This window comes from Aethina tumida, chromosome 3 (assembly GCF_024364675.1).
Source record: "Aethina tumida isolate Nest 87 chromosome 3, icAetTumi1.1, whole genome shotgun sequence".
NCBI lineage: Eukaryota > Metazoa > Arthropoda > Insecta > Coleoptera > Nitidulidae > Aethina > Aethina tumida.
Genome location: NC_065437.1, coordinates 34,422,190 through 34,440,655, shown reverse-complemented (window position 1 = coordinate 34,440,655; position 18,466 = coordinate 34,422,190). Strand labels below are relative to the sequence as shown.

Sequence of the window (18,466 nt, the reverse complement as noted above, 5' to 3'; positions counted from 1 at the left end):
ATGACATGACTGTTTAATTTCTGTTATATTCTGTAGGCGTAAGCAATAAAAAATAATATGTTTGTAAGTAAATCGAAAATAATGAATCTATTATACCCCCTAAACAAATGCGCGGCTACAATTCAAATAACTGTGACGTCATTGTTATTTGAACTACAAATGTTGTTTCCCGCCTTTTCATTTTTAGGTTATTCTATGTGTTATTTTTGTTTATATTTTTTAACATAAATATGTTTGGTGAAAAATCTTGTACTTTAATTAAGGAATTATCCCGTTGTGAAGACAATTTACCACCATACAATGTAAATTTAATAATAGTTTACTTATACAATTATTTAATTTTCTATTTCAGACGGATTTGGTAAATGAAGTGGGTAATGAAATCAAATATCTAATAGAGAAAAACCAGGAAGATGCGTAAGATAGATTGAATATATAAAATTGTGAAATTAATAAATTTAATTTACAGTCAGGTATCTGAAGAGAGTAAATCATCTGAAGGGATATCCTACATATCAACAGTAAGAATACGTCATGCTGCTGTTAAAAGAAATTTCAGATGTTTACTAGCGTATCACTACAATAGATTGCGATGTTTGCGTACAATGCGATGGGAATTTGGCAGCATGTTACCAGCTGATATAAAAGTAAATATGAGTGCTTCTGAAACTGAGTGGTTCTCAAAATATTCCAGATCTTTGGCTCAATATATGAGGTTAGTGATGTTATACATTTATGTTGTTTTATAAGTATTAATTTGTTTGTAGGTCCATTGGTGAGGATGGAGTGAATTTGGCTGTGGACTTGAAACCTCCCAAAGTTTTGTACATTGAAGTCAGATGTTTGGTAGACTATGGAAAGTTTGAATTAAATGATGGGTCAGTTATCTTTTTGAAAAAGCATAGCAGACATTACTTACCAAGAACTGAATGTGAGGAGTTGATCATGAAAGGAGTGCTACAACATATTGTTTAGGAAAAATTTGAATCAATTTAAACAGTGCAGATATTTTATAAAAGTATTTATTAAAATTATTCTATTAAACAATTTAATTATGTTTTTTGTGCTTTATCAATTTCAACACGGGTATTGCTTTTTGTATACCAATAAATTCTTTATTATCCATATATGGTTGTAAAACTTTAGGAATACTAATAGTACCATTTTTATTTTGGCCTGTTTCAGTAAGTGCAATTAATAATCTTGGAATGGCACAAGCAGTCCCATTTAATGTGTGTGCATGTTTTATACTTCCATCTTCATTTTTATACTTAATACCTAGGCGTCTGGATTGATAATCTGTACAATTAGAACAACTAGATATTTCCCCATATATTTTTCTTCCTGGTAACCATGCTTCTATGTCATATTTTCTATAAGCTGGGGCACCTAAAAAATAACATGTTATTTGTGAAATTAATAGAAATAACTACTACCTAATTCATGTGGTGGCATATCTAGTACTTGAAATCTGATATCCAAAGAGGCAAAATTTTCTTCTTGCATTTGTCTGATCTCCTCTAAAGCATCATCTGACTTTTCAGGAGTACTGACAATGAACATTTCAACTTTGGTAAATTCATGCACTCTGTAAATGCCTCTTTCATCTGCAGTATTAGATGTTTCTGCCCTGTAACACCTGCTTACTGCCATAAGTTTTTTTGGCAGTTCATTTTCATTAAATGTTTTATTAGCTAAAAAACCAGCCAGTGCCATTTCTGAAGTGCCTGATAGACACAGGTTTTCCCCATGTAATTTGTCATCTAATGAGTAAACCTATAATGTGACAAATTGATTTTTTTTTCTGATAAAGAAATTTGTAATTACTTGTGTTCTTGTGCCTCTTGTGTTCATTCCACAGCTTTCTATGACTTTTCTGTTTAATATATCTGGTACTGATATCAGTTCAAAACCTGACTGGTATAACTTTTGTGAGAAATAATTTACTAAAGCTTGTTCCAGCTCAACCATTTCTCCTAAAATGTAGTAGCTTTTGCTTCCTGATAAATTTCCCAGATGTTCTGACCTTACTAAATTTAATCTTTTAGTAATTTCATGAAATTCTAATTCTTTAAAGTCAAATTTTCTTTTGTTGTTTACTTTTCTTAAAACTTTTGGATCATCCCCATAATTAATTACATCTGGGTGAGTTCTGTTAGGTAGTTTTAATAATTCTTGTAATAGATTTTCATGTAAAGATATATTTTGTGTAGGATCAGTACCATTATCTACCAATTGCTTTAACTTAATCACTTTATTTATATCACCTACACCTTTACGGAGTTGAATATTTTGATCTATTTCTTGTAGATTGTTCTTGTTATAGAAATATTTAACATCTAATTCGGGGCATTCTGATATAACCCAGTTTAAGGGGTAGCTACTGTTGTGTCTAAAATTCGATTTTAACACATTAAATAATCTGCAAAACATTTTCACTTTATCTGTAAATTATTTTAGGTTATATGGTACAGAGGGTCTACGAATTGTTAGAACTACGAGTTGAAAAAAATTTATTATATTATTAACAATTATTAAAAAGGTAACTTGTCTTCTTTGTTAAGATTTAACACGAAATGTATTTGTAGTGAAATTAGTGACGCATGTCCTCAATAAAGTTTTATATTTTAATTTTGATCGCTGCGTTGGGTGATTCATCCATCTTGATATGTCATTAGGGGGGCTGGGTCTATTCGTTTCCTCCTCAAAATAAACCGTTTCCTGCAGAGATAAGCAATTAACTAGTAAATGAGAGCTAGTTACCGTCGAGTGGAAATTGTAAATGTGTAAATGCAATAAATAAGTGTACTTCGTACGTGTTTTGTGTTTGTGTTAGTATTAGTACATAACCTGCTCAATATAAATATGTGGAAAGCCGCCGCCGGTCATCAAATAAACACAAAGGACCAGAGTTTCGAAGATGATGAATGGGAAACTGATCCGGACTTTGTGAATGATGTGAATGAGGAACAGCAACGATGGGGCACTTCAGGAAGAACAGCAGGTGCCATCGAGTAAGTATCTTTTATATGATAATAAATTTTAAAATATATAGATCTTAGTAAGTTATTATTATCAAAAAGCGTACAAAACTAGTCTTTTATGAATTTGGTCAGTATGTTTTTTAATTTTCTATTGTATGTCATTTTTAAATGTAATTTTAGAAATATAATTGTTTGTGAGGAAAATTTGTTAAATAGATAGAGGATAAGTAAATATGCTTTAGATAACGTTGTATCCTTTGATGTTTATATTTTTGATGTGTATTCCAAACAAGATGGCAGTTACCCTCTTCATGTTTTTCTTAGATAATATAGGTACTCATTGTATGTATGTATAAAAAAAAACGTTTAAATTAATATTTATATAAGTAATGTAATTTTTAAATTATATTATTAGTTATATTGCCAATTTTGAAAAAACTAAACATTCTAATAACACTTCATCAATTAATTAGCATGGAACAATTGAGAAAAGAGACTGAAGCCGCAGATGCTCAAAAGAAGAAAAAACAATTGGAAGAAACGAACCCCGGTTTCGGCTATGGGGGTAAATTCGGTGTGGAAACCGACCGTATGGATAAATCAGCCGTGGGTCATGAATACGTCGCAAAGATTGAGAAACATGCGTCACAAAAAGATTATAGCACCGGTTTCGGTGGGAAATTCGGTGTACAAACGGATCGTGTAGACAAGAGCGCCGTTACTTGGGATCATAAGGAGAAAGTCGAGAAACACGCTTCGCAGAAAGATTACAACGCTGGATTCGGCGGTAAATTCGGTGTACAAAGCGACAGACAAGATAAATCAGCTGTTGGTTGGGACCATGTTGAAAAGCTTGAGAAGCATGAATCCCAGAAAGGTAAAGCTGCGGCACTACTTAAACAAGTAAATGTACTCACTCACTTATTTTTGGCTTACAGATTACGTTAAAGGATTCGGCGGTAAATTCGGCGTCCAGACCGACAGGCAAGATAAATCTGCGGTGGGTTGGGACCACCACGAAGCCCCCCAGAAGCACGAAAGCCAGACCGATCACAAGATTGGATTCGGTGGTAAATTCGGCCTACAGACCGATAGGGTGGACAAATCGGCTGCAAATTTTGACGAACCCACTAAAGTTGGGACGAATTATACAAAGACAAAACCAGATATTGGTGGCGCTAAACCCTCAGATCTTCGTGCTAAGTTCGAAAGCATGAGTTCGGAGAATAAGAAAAACCCTCCATCTGTTCTCGCACCGCGAAAAGTGATTAGCACGCGGGCGGCCGCCTTCACCAATAATGCCACAACTGAAGAAACAACGAAATCAACTCAAGAGGTCGTCACCCAAAAGCCTCAAAAGTTGGACCAATCGAAGATGGCTTTCTTGACACAAGCACCCGAGCCGGTTAAGAAAGAACCGATTGTAATTGAAAGGGAAGAGGTTCCTTCACCTACTGTTACTGAAACTGTGAATCCACCACCTAAGGAAGAGGAACCCAAGAAGACCTTGGAGGAGGCTGAACAAATTTTGCAACAAACTCAAGAAGAAATTGAATTAATTAATAAGTTGAGAGAGGAAGAATTGGCTGAGAAGGAGGAAAGTAATAAGCCAATGGAGGAACCTGAGGCTATTTATGGTAATTTGGAACAGAATGTTGCTGCTGCCGCTAGTGGGGAAGAAGAATGGAGTGACGAGATTGTTGATACAGGATTGACAGCAATTGCACTATACGATTATCAAGCTGCGGCTGACGATGAAATTTCGTTTGATCCTGATGATATCATTACTCACATAGAACAGGTATAAAATTATTAGTTAAGTTAATTAATTACTAGGTTAAATCGAATTGTTTTTTATTATAGATAGATGAAGGGTGGTGGCGAGGATTGTGCAAGGGAATATATGGCCTGTTTCCGGCAAACTACGTACAATTACAACAATAATCACATCAGGAATTGCGTTGTACTTATTTTTATCCGTTGATTTATTTTTTTACGAACAAATGTTGATAAGTATTATTTTGTATCAGATTTTATAACGGTATGCTTCCAATAATAAATTTTATAGTTATTTATAAATGTATAATTTTTTTACAAGTTAACTCTAACATATATTGTATATAGAGAAATAAATATTATGAATAACGATATTATCTTGATTTTATTTATTTGTTGTAAATAATTCGTAATTTAAAGTAGTTTCTAAGTAATAGGGAATATGCTTTTACTGTACTTTATTTATATATATATATATATATATATATATATATATATATATATATATATATATATATATATATATATATATATATAGATGCGGAATTCATAAGGACACGAATATCATTTATCAGGTTAATAACCTGGCTTTAAAATCATCATCATTTTTTGTCTACTTTCCATATAGAAGTATTTGGGTGTACTAGAAGGCGGTGCGCTTCAAACTATGTTATTTTGTCGCGAATAAGTTTTTGTCGTTTCAATGTGGTATTATCTAGTTGTGTGTGATACAAAAAAAATCACCCACCATCAGCAATCATTTAAAATAAACACTTGGGCTTGGAACTGTAAGGAAATAAATTAAGCTATATTTTTTTCCTGGTTATTTAATGGGGGAAAAGTGTCTGTACTGTATAGTATTTTCATTTAGGGCATTTTGAAACGTGAATGAAATGTAAGTTACTTAAATTATTAAAAAGATATCTTTCCATATGTTTTCTTTTTCATTCTTTAATTAGTAACACTAATTAAGAATACCTCTTCACACCTTGTATTCAAATCACTTGAATTCAAACATTAAAAGTGAAATATCTCTATGACGTGATAATCAAAATGAAAAGATAAATTTTATAAAATTTATATGTGTAGAAAATAGAAAGAGAAAAGAGGATAACCGCCCAGAATTTGTATTACTATGGAGTCTATTACATTGAATTGTAAATATGTATTTTAGGATAATACATACCAAATTTAAACACAAAAGAATATACAGGGTGTGATTTTTTTTTCTAAGCTTCTAAATAATAAGTCGATTTGTTAAAAATTTTAATAAAAGTCCAATAGTCCATATGGTACACTTATATACTATATGGTTGAAACAACAAAAAACCAGATAAAAATTGTTAGGGTTACAATAATTGAAAATATTAAGAAATAAACTCTGCGTAAAAAAGTATGGTTAAAAAAGTTAAACACTTTGTATATTTTGATTTATTTCAGAAACACCATGTATATTATATACAGACATTGGGGTTGCAAACGTCAGATTGCTATTATAGATTTTCGCAAATTGAAGTGAAGTTATGGAGGCTCGCCGAGAGATGGCGGCACCATTTTTTCACAGTAATTTAAAAAGTTTCGGTAACTTCTGCTAGAGGGCTATTTTGTCAGTTTCATTCCCGGTATATTGTTAGTTGATTTTATGAAACCAGCCATGTTGGGCAGTGACAGATTATTTAGTGTATATACGTGAAGGTTTTATTTAAAAAATATTGTTTTGTGTGCTGTTCAGTGACTTATTATTGGATTAATCATGTCGACCATTGTGGAAACTATGAACTGGGGCACAGAACTTTGGGTGAGTGGTTGCAACAATACCTCTATGGTTTTTATTTTACAATCCGAGTTTCCATGGTTACCATTGTTTCAAAATATATTTATTTATATTGGAATAGATCATAAAGCTTCCGGATAAATTTTCCTGGTGGTTATTGAACCAGATGTTTGGTAATACTTTTTTAGCAAAACTATATACGGGTTTTTTTCACGGACCAAAACGGTCATCGGCTAAAACCTGCTGGTAAGGTGACTAAGAACCAGGTACCAGTTTTAAGTATTCCGCCGCAGGTGCTTTTATTTTTAAATCCGTTCTCGAAATCTTCATATACATAATACCTATGCATGTATATTTTTTATTTTAAATTGTTTTAAGTTTTATTTCATACTTTTTCATGGACAAGAATTTTTATTAGTTTATTTTTATGTGTTACATATTAAATTAGTATGTATATCATTGTTATATTAGAGGTTAAATATAAATGTATTTCAAAAAAAAATATGTTATTTGAAGTGAGTTTTATTTAAACTAAATAATAATGCAAGAAACTATATTAAATAAAATCCCATTAATTGTTAAAATTTCATTAGTCCATCTCGTTTTCGTCTCAGAGGTTGTTGCACAATTTCCTTACTACGGGGGTGGATTTTCCTTGGAGCGTGCTTTGCGCAAGGGCGTTCATCAAATTTGTTTAGGTGACTCATTCAGGATCTTTCCCTGTGTAAATTCCTATATTAAATTCGATATTAGTCATCGCTGTAGGAAAAATGTTAAGGAACACATGCTGATTGTTATGATTGTAAGTGTGTCATTGTTCGATGATTTGTTTTAAAATCAATGTTTAAATCGTTTTTGCAATAGCAGACGTTTCCGTTCTCACGTCCCTCAATTTAATCTTATATTTTTGTTTAAATTTCAGCGATCTTTAGAGGTTTGTTACTAAAATTTTCATCAATTTCCTAGTAAATATTAAATTTTAACACTTCTATGCCATTTTATTATTAGCAAGTAATTTTAAACAATGCTTTTAAATTTTAATATATAAAATATTTATTCTTTCTATTAATATATTATTGATGGCATATTTTTATTAATTATTGTTAACATCAACTGTGAGTAAATGTTGTATGTTCCTAACGTTGTGGAAAGTCTATCAAAGAAACACTTTATCACACGGTAGAAAGTGTTGTTTTCTCTCAACAGTATTTTGGAGACGTCAAGAGTATTTTAATCCTTAATTCCATAATTATTTTAAATTTGCTAAAATAATTTTAGATATGTTGTAAACACAATACATAATTTGAATAGTTGATTAAATTTTATGCATTTTGCATTTAATGATTAATATACAAACTAATCATTTCCTAAATATGTAAACATTAATACAACTAGAAAAATGTTTGTCAATATATTAATTTGTTTGCGTATTTGTTTGAATGATCTGTTGTGATGTCGATTTTACACTACACTAATTGCCAATATAATTTTCTGCTCCAAAAGTTACAATTATCTATATTCTACTAAGCAATAGTCTGTTGACATAGGTCGATAGCTAATTTATCGTAACATCCATCACATGATAATAAATATTTTGTTAACACGCCTATTTTGTAATATTTAATCTAATAGCAAAAATGTATAAAAATATAATAGCAAAAATTTGCATTTACAATTACACAAACAAGTTTTGATTACATAAACGTAGGGTGACTATCCAATTTCCCCTAAATGATTGCTATAATTCATCTCGATTGCCATTTAAAAATGTGTATTCATCTAAAAGAACACTCCTTGAAAAGCTCTAAGAATACAACCATCGCCACCCACCCTTCCCGAACGCATTTACAAACAATGAGTGCTATATGGAACTGAAGGGGAACGAGCCACCCCCGCAATTCGGACACGACGCGCATGCATCGAACAAAAAAAGCACCTGCCGGAAGAGAGCGTCCAATTACCAAGGCTACGCCTCTAGCAAAGTCATACTGGGATTAATGAATATCATCGTTAAGTCGTTTTTGATTTTGGAGATCGGCTTGCTTCCCAAATTTAATAGTTTGAATGAAGTCACGACCTGAGGCCCTCGATCAACGAAAGGAGCCTTACGCTACGGCACTAGACGAGCACGAATACTTTCACTGTTTTTATTATGCGGTCATCCATTCTTAAACGCGAGCACTCAACGTTCAATTTAGTAAAGCGTCCCAGTGGATTAACTACGTTTCACTTACTAGAATCTATAATTGGCAGATGTCTACGAACCCGGCACCGGGTCTGCCCACAGTTTACGATGGGTCCCACCCGTGTAATGATGCATTGTCGGTTGGTGCAAGGAACCCCGGTGTGTGCTGACGCATCTGTCACAACAGTCGGTGACCAATGAATAATTGTATGCGGTGACGATTGTTTCAAGTGTCTTCTACCACAACAATACTGGGTGGTAAATTTAAGGGATGATTTAACGATTTTCAATTCAGAAATTCAGAAAACAGTGTTACTCTACTTCCCTTGAGCAAACGGACTTCATAATAATATTTACTTTATTACTCAAAGTATTAGGTACCTGATAAAGTAATTTATGATATTGGTTCGTGATTCATTGGTACATATTTTTGTACCTATATATTTTATTTTTCTTTTTTTTGTTTTAAACTGTATTTGTATCGTATTGTGAGTTTCTTATTAAACAGTGGATAAATCTATTTCGCAGATTAATTTTATTTAAATATATATTCAATATACAGTCGAATTACGATAACTTGAAATAAATTGGTTGGGAATGACGTCCAAGATGAAAATTATGTGTAATTTTTTACTTGATAACTCGGAACTTCGGTTACCCGGATATCGTGATAACCAAATATTTAGCACAACCTTGGATAAGTCGAATTTTTCTTGCCTCAGGTAAACTTCTTGAGGTTTTTCGATGATACCTGACTTATGTCCTAACGGTATTGCCGCATCGGCAACAATTCTAAGACCAAATGTCGATTAATTAAAATAATGCTGGAAACTTCTACCTATACCATCAGTTACTTTATTTTACTTTTTATATATTTAATAGACATAAAAATAATCTAAATTCCATTTATACTGAAACTTCCAAAAAACGCATTTTGTGGTTTTAAACACATTTTATTCCGTTAGTCTTTAATTTATTTGGTGTTTACTACACTAAACTGCCTCAAAAGAGACTCTCTTGTAAAAATTTGATTAAAATATTTTTTGGTGTTTACTTGACTGCAACATCCTAAATTCTAAATGGTGAAGGACTTTATAATTATTAAAATTTCGCTACTAAGATTTATAATTTTCTATGTATGTATTCTATTTAATTTAAATCTGGTTAACTCGATTTTTCTTCTGACAAATCATAGTTCGAGTTATATGTATTTTATTTTACTTTAGACCGTCAGTATATTAAATTTTACTTTTTATATATTAAATAGACAAAAAATAATCAAAATTCCACTTTTCCTAAAATTTCGAAAAAAAAAAAGTTTTCAAAAAACGCATTTTGTGGTTTTGAATACTTTTTATTTCGTTAGTCTTTAATTTATTCGTTGTTTGGTACACTAAACTGCCTCAAAAAAGACTGTTTTGTAAAGATTTTGTTGTTATAATTGTTATTTTAGAACTAATAGCAACTCAAGAACAAGTAGAATCGATATCGATGAATTGGTAATGTCAGTATACGTCATGGTGGTGGTCGACAACGAGCTACGATGGGGCCGTTTTCTGGTAGCACATTCTCTACATCTCAGGTTTTGAGTAGCTGGAATCACTGTAAATCTATGTCTACTATCAGAAGAAGTTAGCATAAAGTGGGTTTTAGTGATAGAAGACGTTTTCTACACCTTGTTAAACAAGGATCATCGGGTTGACCGCAGAGCATGACGTATGGATTTCCAATTATAGACTGCATCCTATTATTATCATTATTTCATTTGTTCAAGAATTTACACTAGATTTAGTTTGCAGTGGCATCTGCGTTCATCAGGTCAATCCAATTGAAAATATGTCTTCAAAGACAAATTTACTTTCGAAAATACCAATATCAAAATTTAGAGTAGATAAATTAATTTGTCACTGTATATAAGCAGTTTAATTCTGAAAAGGATGTAAAAATAGAAGTAGATCACTTCCAAAAATACGTGGTATAAATTTACTTCATTTGGGACGTCTGCAAAAAAATTATTGATTATATTGATTATTTTTGTTGAATAAAGTTAAATGTTAAAAACGACTTTTTCCTGTACATATCATAGCCGAAGTTGAATATGGTAAAAGTGCCACAATCAAGATCCGTGGCGTACGTTGCGTTTCCACAGTGACGAAACGTCTGACCTGTTGGAAAATTTCCCCAGCAATGGAACCAACAAATTAGAATCTAGACGGCATTACGTCACGGTCGCGTTCGTTCCTTTTGTGGTTTCACACAAATATGGAGAACCGGAGCCGGGAGACCGTAACAGTGGGGCAGCGTGATCGTTGACCTCCCCATATCGAGGATTTGCGCCGGAAGCTCAGCTCCACGCACAGCGCCTCCAGCTTGCCCTTTTTATCGGTTTTGTCGGAACGAATTTTATGACATTAGACTGAAAAATCCGATTGGTCTTTTGGTGTTGTTGGACAGGAATGCGGGTACGGTGCATGTTGGGATTATGATTTCTTATTGTGTACAATGCGTCTTTTTATTGTAGTCCACAATGGGGATTAATTAATAAATAATTCAATAGGGGAGACGTTGTAGGAATTCAAGTGCACGCTAACTTGCACAGTTCATTGTACAATGTGCATTTTTAACATTGATTTTCTTTTAATTTTTATTAAATTACTACTTGTCTAAATGATTAATGAGTATGTTACTCAATTGAACCAGTCAAGATTTATCCCAACCGCCATCATTAAGTTACTGTTCAATGGCACATCTCCCGCAAACCAATATTCACTCGACTAGTTAACATACACTGAAATCGTGCACGTCGAGATCATAATACCAATAGCGGTGATCTCATAATTTGGTCGCATTTCACATAAACACATCCTTGATAGATAGAGGAGGCTGTCTCAGATCTGGGACTCGATCACATTTGAACGACTCATTATTTCCGGTACAGAGAACCGATGGAAATTAGCGGCCTCGGAAGAAAATTTATTGGCATTTGTGTGTGTGTGTGTTTATACCTTTGGGACATTGAAATGCCTTCGCATATTTGTGCCGTTGGGAGTGGCACGATTGGTTTCAACAATTTCGGATTATCATAATGCCAATTAGAAGCAGAACAAATTAATTTTGGAGTAATTGTGGTTTAAAAATTGTGATAAGATACATAAATTTATAAACCAAAAGCCACAATGTTGTGTTTCATTCAACGTTTTTTATTAATAACTTTTCTTAATTTTGATTCTTTCCTTTATAATATTAACTAGTGAGAAAGCCATATGAAGGCGTTCTGTTCATTAAAATAAACTAATAAAATCAGTATTGTTACGTATTATATTAGTTGATTTATTAATAGTTTATCCTTTAATAGTGAGGCTGATTATAATTTGTTATAAAGAAAATTTTGCAGAGAAGTAAGAGAAATATTTGAAATTTTCATGATAGATAATGTTAAGTTCTCCATTTTCAATGTACTATTACTTCTGTTAAAATCAGTGAATCTTCATTTGTTTTTGAGATATTTTATTAAAAAAAACAGAGTGACTTCTTAAAATGTATGTAGTAGTGCCATAAGTTTCATGTCAGGTATACACGTATAGTAGTAGTAGTATATAAATAGTATTCCAAAATATATGGGGTCTTTGATATTACCGTTTATTTTATTCTCATTTTAAATATTCATTTCTTATTTTAGATTAAATAAAAATTTTCAGACCATTCGAATAGTGTGAAAATTTTAGTGTTTCCATTTAAAAAATAAAGTTATTGGTATTTGTTGTGTAAAAATATTAAATGAAAATACACTTTTTAAATCTATGTAAACATTCAATTATATTAGTGGTTTAAAAACCACGATAATGTAAATTAATTTAATCAAAAGCATAAATAATTTGTTGAAACAATTAAAAACTTTTAGTAAGGTTTCATTCAAGATTCATAATAATCATAATGAATATTTACTTTTATTAAAAATGTTAAAAATAATGTGAAATTAATAAAATTATATTAAAAATAAATTTAAAAACATTTAAAGAATTCGTCTGACAATATACTGCAGTCGACTGAACATCTTTTTCTCACATTTTTGTAATATCTCGATAAATATTCATTTTAGCTATAGGGGATACTGCAACAGAACAAAATAGAATAAAATTCGGTATGGAATAGAGTGAAAATTTTATGTTCATTCCATTTGAAATTAAAATGCTTTAGACATTTAAAAATATAAATGGAAATAGCAAACACTTTTTATAAGTTTTTAGAATACTACTTTATTTACAGTCGTTGGTGATACAAACATTTTAATTAGTCATTACAATATGTAGAATTTTTGAGAAACTTACAATAATAAATGAAAATAGGAAATCGATTCAGAATTTTATGTATAATTCAAAGATGTAGTATTGTTTGAAGGATGTTATTAAATAAAATAAATATTAAAATAACGAATAAAATAACACTGATAACAAATAATAATTGGGAAATTAAAGTTTATTTTAATGAACAGAACGTCCTTGTTTGGCTTTTTCAGTAGTTGACGTTATAAAGGAAACAATTAGAAATGAAGAAAATTATTAATAAGAAAAACTGAATAATTCCTTAACGAGAATTCGTTTCTAATTGGCATATAACTATTAAACCCGACTAAAATATGTCGAATAAATTAATTCTAAAAATATTAATTTGTTATGACAGATCATTTATTTGTTTAGTATTCAAATTAACATTATGATAATCCGAAATTGTTGAAACCGATTATGGCACTTCTCCACTTGAAACTAACTTTAACTATGTTTTTGAATAGAAATCTATTTACGACATTTAATTATTTTTACCCCACAACCATTATTACACTTTTTAATTCTACGTTAAATTCAAGACTTACTGTATTTTTAATCGAGTTCCTATTTTTATTTGTTTATTTTTTTCACAATTTTCATAATGAAGTGATTAGCTAAAATGAATATATATAATTTTGAGAGAAACATAATGTATGACAGAGACAGTAAAAGATTCCCACTACGAAGCAAATTTGCTGACATTAATTGTGTCTGTCGTGTATGATGTCTCTCTTAAAATTCAGTAGCATTAAACGGTTTTCGATTGGTATACTCTTCTACGACGAACATTGCTATTTAAAAAAAACCTACACTCATCACTGAACAGTACATGACATTACATAGCTTTTCCTCAATGAAGTACCCTCGATCGAAATTCAGTCGATCCCTACGATTATAATGTCTTCCTTTAGTCTTCTCCTTATGGGGTCCTAGTTTATTCTTACATTATAAGTCAATGAAAACTGTTACTGGAGTAAAGTACTGATCACAAACCTGTGTTTAAGGGTTTGGATTCTTAAATATCGGACTTGTTATAGTGAAGTTATTCTTTTTCAACCCTGTCCAGGTCTCCTTTCTTTGGTAACCATTTCGTAAAATAGTTTTAATCACTTTTGAAATCGCCGATTATCACATTTAGTCGATTTGATATCTCATTGACTTTTTACTTCTTTGTAAAGAACAACGACCACTGCACAATTTTCTTTTTAAATGTTGCGTGTATTAGCTCTAAATAAGTAAAATATTATATTCATTTAGAATTTAGAGTTTTGTAATATTACACTATGACTTTTGATAGGATTATCTTTTTTATGTTCATGTTCACCAAGAATTATTTTTTAAAATTACAATTATTACATATATTTTAATTGGTCATTATCCGTGAACAGTTTTTGAAAAAAATAAATATCTTAATAACAAATAAAGAATTTTACAAGGAATCAAATATATAATATTAGTCCTTTTTGAGACAACAATATTAATTAAACTTTCGGTTAAATCGGTAAAGTTCAATCATAACTGGAACTAAAATATGATAAATTTGTAGTTTCTATAATTCTCCAAAGGATCACCCTGTATATAGTTATTTATTATCATTTTAAAATATGCAAAGTTATAGTTTTTATAATTATTCCACGTCCATTATAAATATCTGATTTTGAGAACCATGTTCTATATAATGTTATAAGTTCCGATAAATTGCTTAGCTTGTTAGCCGTCCGATAATTGCCACTAAAAACCGCAGTATAAACCAATCGGTTTTACCGGCTAAATATTTATAATCCGTGCAGTTTACTTTAAATTCACGGTCGCTCATCGTCACTGTTAACCCATCAATTTAATTAGCCGCCTTTAATTTTTACGACACTGAATTTATCTCCGGCGTAAAATGAAAAAAAAAAAAAAAAAATTGACGGATGTGGGCGAGATGCAATCTTGGCGTCCGGACACGAGGAAGTGTCACGGTTATTTTTTTTTTTTGTATTCTACGAGTGTTAACAAACCCGGTTGACTATTTTTAAGCCGGACCGAACAGAAGCGATGCGATTATGTGTAATGAACATTCTGGGATGTTCAGGTGATGTGTGTCCCGGCCTCTATAATTACACAATCGGAATCTCATTCGACATCGGTTCGTTCAATGAAGTGACTCGTACAGTTAGTTACATCAGTACCGGGAAGACGTTATTATGCGTTGTTATGATGTCTCTAGAGAGTGAGGGGATTTTGTTATTAGGATGTGCATTTTGTATTTACGCTCTGATGTGTTATTTGGAACATGTTACAGAGAAATTTTATATACAACTTTAAAGAATGACATCCAAAATTTTGTAATTAAACTATAGGTAATATATGTTGCGGAGGTACAATTTAAAATCGAAGATGGCCTTCCTTAGAAAAGGAATGAGATTCGATAATCTTTGACCAGTCTGGCGTTAGTCTTCCTAGAAAAATTGCTGTTGTAATAGATGCAAGGTTATCCAATATAGTTTAAATAACACTTTCTAGTATTTTAGTTTGATTTTATTTAAATTATAGAAAAAAGAAACATTTTAAACCATTATTGAACTCATAACTATGATAGAATATGAAGAAAACTATTTTTTGTCTCCTTTTCCTTTTAACTTTCAAGATTGCAAGATGATAATGATCATTGATTAAGAAGAAACAAGTTAGTTTTATAGAAATATATTCAATTGTCAAATCTCAATTCAATTGATCATTTTTGGTGATACTTACGAAGGATACGAAGATACAACATAAAATTGAAATTGAACCTAAAAGAATGGGAAAGAGTAATTGTTCATCAGTGTTTGATGTTAGTAAGAAAAAATGTTTGCAGTGCTGTATACAAAAGGACGTACACCAGATATAATAAAATAAATTAAAAGTATTAAAGTCGTTTCTATTTTCATATCAACTTAAAATATAAATAATATCTCGAAACAGATATTTATAGGTATCACGAACTTGAAAATATCCGCAAGTGTGACAAAATAGCAATAAAAACTTATTTTTATCAATCCTAGGCGTAACTGTACTATTCTTGCATAATTTATTGGTGTTTTGCAATCCAACAAAATATTTTTCGGTTAAACCTTTTGTTATCATAATAATGTTAAGAATGTGCAATAAAAGTTTTTTATTCGAAAAACATGTCTGTTTCGTCATTAACCGATTTAAATTCCACACAATTCTCGTTGCCGAAAATAGCCTTCTATATTAAGATATACCTTTCGTGATCCATAAAAATCATGTTTTGATTTCCTAGATGTTTTTATTATTAAACGTTATTGTGCTTACTGCATGTAATGTGGGTTTCGAGTCAAAGTATCAAGGCCATCGTACAAAAATATGGCGGTCAAGAATAAAGCCTTCCGATGCATTAATTTATTCAACTATGCGTTTTCTATAGGCCTATTAAATCGAATTAATATTATCAAGTGTAGTTATTTACATTCTGCGTTGCATAAAAGACATACGCACGTATTTGCGGTACAGTTATAGTTTATTGTTGTCTTTAAGACCCTCTAATATTCATTGTTACATTCTTGATTACGCCCATCTGGCCCACTAATTGTTTTTGAGTCTTTGAACCAATGACATATTTTACTTTTTAAATGGTCACTGGTACTAATTTATTTTTTTTTTTATTTTTCAGGTGAGTAATCTTCCAGAGGAAATTTGGCAAGTGTTGGTAGATAAAAACTTTATATGAAAAAATTAGTTCTTTCAGTGTTCAGTTCTTCCACTTAGTTTCTAGATATAAAGATGATCCTGAAAATTTGAATCCGATTCGATCAAATTCGGCCACTGAAGAATTTTTTTTAGTCATTTCTAAAAATTTGTATCTCAGCTTCTATATAACTTAGGGATTTCGTTCAAAGGTCATTCTTTTTTGTGAACCCTCTACTTTCAAGATAAAAATAGATATTAGCATTAAACTAATTTCCGGCTTAGCTGGAAGCTTTCAACTAAACAACAATTTTACCTGTTTCCAAAATGCTCTCACATTTACAGCGTTCAAAGTATATCGTTAAAATACTACTGAGATTTTTTGTGGAGGTATATTCTGTTAATATCTACCCATTTTTTCTTAATTGTATCGATTTCTTTATTGTAGGGCCCTCCAAAGCCGATTGATATTTCAAAAATCGCTATTTTTAGATGATTGTAACTTTTTTTCGGAACTTTGATTTGCTTTAAATTTTCAGGAAAGTTAATCTATTCTGTTCCCAACAATTCCTGAATATTTCAACTATGTTATCGAGCTACATTTTATAAATTATGATTAACCTACTGTTGTTAAATTTAACCAGATTTTTCAGAAAAAAATAAACAATTTTTTCTTTGAAACTTTTTATTTATCAATTTAAACGAATTTACTTGAAAATGTCCATAAATACTTACTTTAGAAAACATTAAACAATTATTACAACTAAATAGTAGTAAAACATCACAGACAGCAGATCAAAATCTGTGTTTTCTTAACATTTTTTTTATCAAAATTTTGAGTTCATAAACAGGTGTCAGTACCTCGTATAAGATAAATATGGCCATATCACTAAAATGTGAAAATATAAAAAGACACAAACTTAAAGCATTGTTTATTATGTCATTTTAAAATTCTTTGAATTGTGACTTTGTTAAAATTTAAACGTCACTCCTAGTCACTGTTCTTGAATATTATAAAAACTATACAATTCATTATTTAAAATGTAATCACTAATGATTTATAATAAATAATAATAAACGTTTTTCATGAAAAAAAGCAGAAAATATTGGTATCTAAAAATAAGTATTTTTGTAGAATAACCTGGTTTTATTTAAAGAAAAGAAAAGTGAATATTATTTAACTTCATAATTATGGTAATTTGATAATTATGAATAGTTGAATATGAAGAAAACAAATAATTTTTTCGTTTTCTTCATTTTGCCTAACGTTCAAACATTTCAACACCACGGAAAACAGATTAAAATCAATGTTTTCTTAACATTGTGAAGATTACTCTTTTATGGAAATAAAAGTTCTTATCCAAGTAAGTAGAGTTATGTTAAGTCATTAAGTAATTATAATTATAGCACATTTTTTTGATCGTTTTCTGTGATAAATATGGAAAATAAACAAAAAATGATTGTATTTTTACATTCAATTTCTCTTATTTGCCGAACTGTTATAGTTATGAGGCCGTACAATAGTTTAAAATGTTTGTCCATGTTTCTCTTATAAACAAAATCATAAAAGACAGCAAATTAACATTAAAAAATAGCATTTATAGACAAATATGTAAGTTCACGTGGTGCAATCTGCGTAGGTATTCAGTTTTTGAAGATGTTTCAAACATTGACATTTTCAAATACGTTTGTGTATTAATTACATTAAAAAATAAATCTGTGATAAAAAATCTCACCAGGAGGAAAA

The 18,466-nt window shown here is 30.7% G+C and overlaps 4 protein-coding genes across 9 annotated transcripts in view; 3 read left to right on the top strand and 1 right to left on the bottom strand.

The window, feature by feature from the left end:
- Positions 1-176: 176 nt before the first annotated feature.
- LOC109595387 (DNA replication complex GINS protein PSF1) lies at positions 177-1,052 on the top strand. The gene is made up of 4 exons (XM_020010736.2): positions 177-302; positions 353-417; positions 470-715; positions 768-1,052. Exons 1-4 carry the CDS (start codon positions 231-233, stop codon positions 973-975), a joined length of 591 nt encoding a protein of 196 aa, XP_019866295.1. The 5' UTR covers positions 177-230; the 3' UTR covers positions 976-1,052.
- On the bottom strand, positions 1,049-2,509 carry LOC109595386 (serine--tRNA ligase, mitochondrial). Its single transcript, XM_020010734.2, has 3 exons — positions 1,828-2,509; positions 1,437-1,776; positions 1,049-1,389 (listed from the first exon to the last, which is right to left on the bottom strand). The coding sequence occupies exons 1-3, from the start codon at positions 2,431-2,433 to the stop codon at positions 1,049-1,051; spliced, it is 1,287 nt and encodes a 428-aa protein (XP_019866293.1). The 5' UTR covers positions 2,434-2,509.
- Positions 2,510-2,592: 83 nt separating this feature from the next.
- On the top strand, positions 2,593-5,134 carry LOC109595374 (src substrate cortactin). The gene is made up of 4 exons (XM_020010722.2): positions 2,593-3,014; positions 3,458-3,861; positions 3,923-4,785; positions 4,848-5,134. The coding sequence occupies exons 1-4, from the start codon at positions 2,866-2,868 to the stop codon at positions 4,926-4,928; spliced, it is 1,497 nt and encodes a 498-aa protein (XP_019866281.1). The 5' UTR covers positions 2,593-2,865; the 3' UTR covers positions 4,929-5,134.
- Positions 5,135-6,387: 1,253 nt separating this feature from the next.
- LOC109602248 (formin-binding protein 1-like) overlaps positions 6,388-18,466 on the top strand; it is a 56,599-nt gene continuing 44,520 nt past the window's right edge. For 2 of the 6 annotated variants that reach the window (XM_049965160.1, XM_020018575.2), the window contains exon 1: positions 6,389-6,558. In XM_049965160.1, the coding sequence (XP_049821117.1) occupies positions 6,514-6,558 (45 nt within the window). In that variant the 5' untranslated portion in view covers positions 6,389-6,513. Of the gene's footprint in view, positions 6,559-18,466 lie in introns of all 6 variants that reach the window. The other 4 variants (XM_049965159.1, XM_049965158.1, XM_049965161.1 and 1 more) reach the window with 3 other exon arrangements.

Coding starts and splice junctions, on each gene's coding strand:
- LOC109595387 (XM_020010736.2), top strand. CDS start 231: ATGTTTGGTGAAAAATCTTGTACTTTAATTAAGGAATTATCCCGTTGT. Junction 303..352: donor ACAATTTACCACCATACAAT/GTAAATTTAATA, acceptor TTTCTATTTCAG/ACGGATTTGGTAAATGAAGT. Junction 716..767: donor TCTTTGGCTCAATATATGAG/GTTAGTGATGTT, acceptor ATTTGTTTGTAG/GTCCATTGGTGAGGATGGAG.
- LOC109595374 (XM_020010722.2), top strand. CDS start 2,866: ATGTGGAAAGCCGCCGCCGGTCATCAAATAAACACAAAGGACCAGAGT. Junction 3,015..3,457: donor AGAACAGCAGGTGCCATCGA/GTAAGTATCTTT, acceptor TCAATTAATTAG/CATGGAACAATTGAGAAAAG. Junction 4,786..4,847: donor TCATTACTCACATAGAACAG/GTATAAAATTAT, acceptor TTTTTATTATAG/ATAGATGAAGGGTGGTGGCG.
- LOC109595386 (XM_020010734.2), bottom strand. CDS start 2,433: ATGTTTTGCAGATTATTTAATGTGTTAAAATCGAATTTTAGACACAAC. Junction 1,777..1,827: donor CAAGAGGCACAAGAACACAA/GTAATTACAAAT, acceptor GTCACATTATAG/GTTTACTCATTAGATGACAA. Junction 1,390..1,436: donor TATGCCACCACATGAATTAG/GTAGTAGTTATT, acceptor GTTATTTTTTAG/GTGCCCCAGCTTATAGAAAA.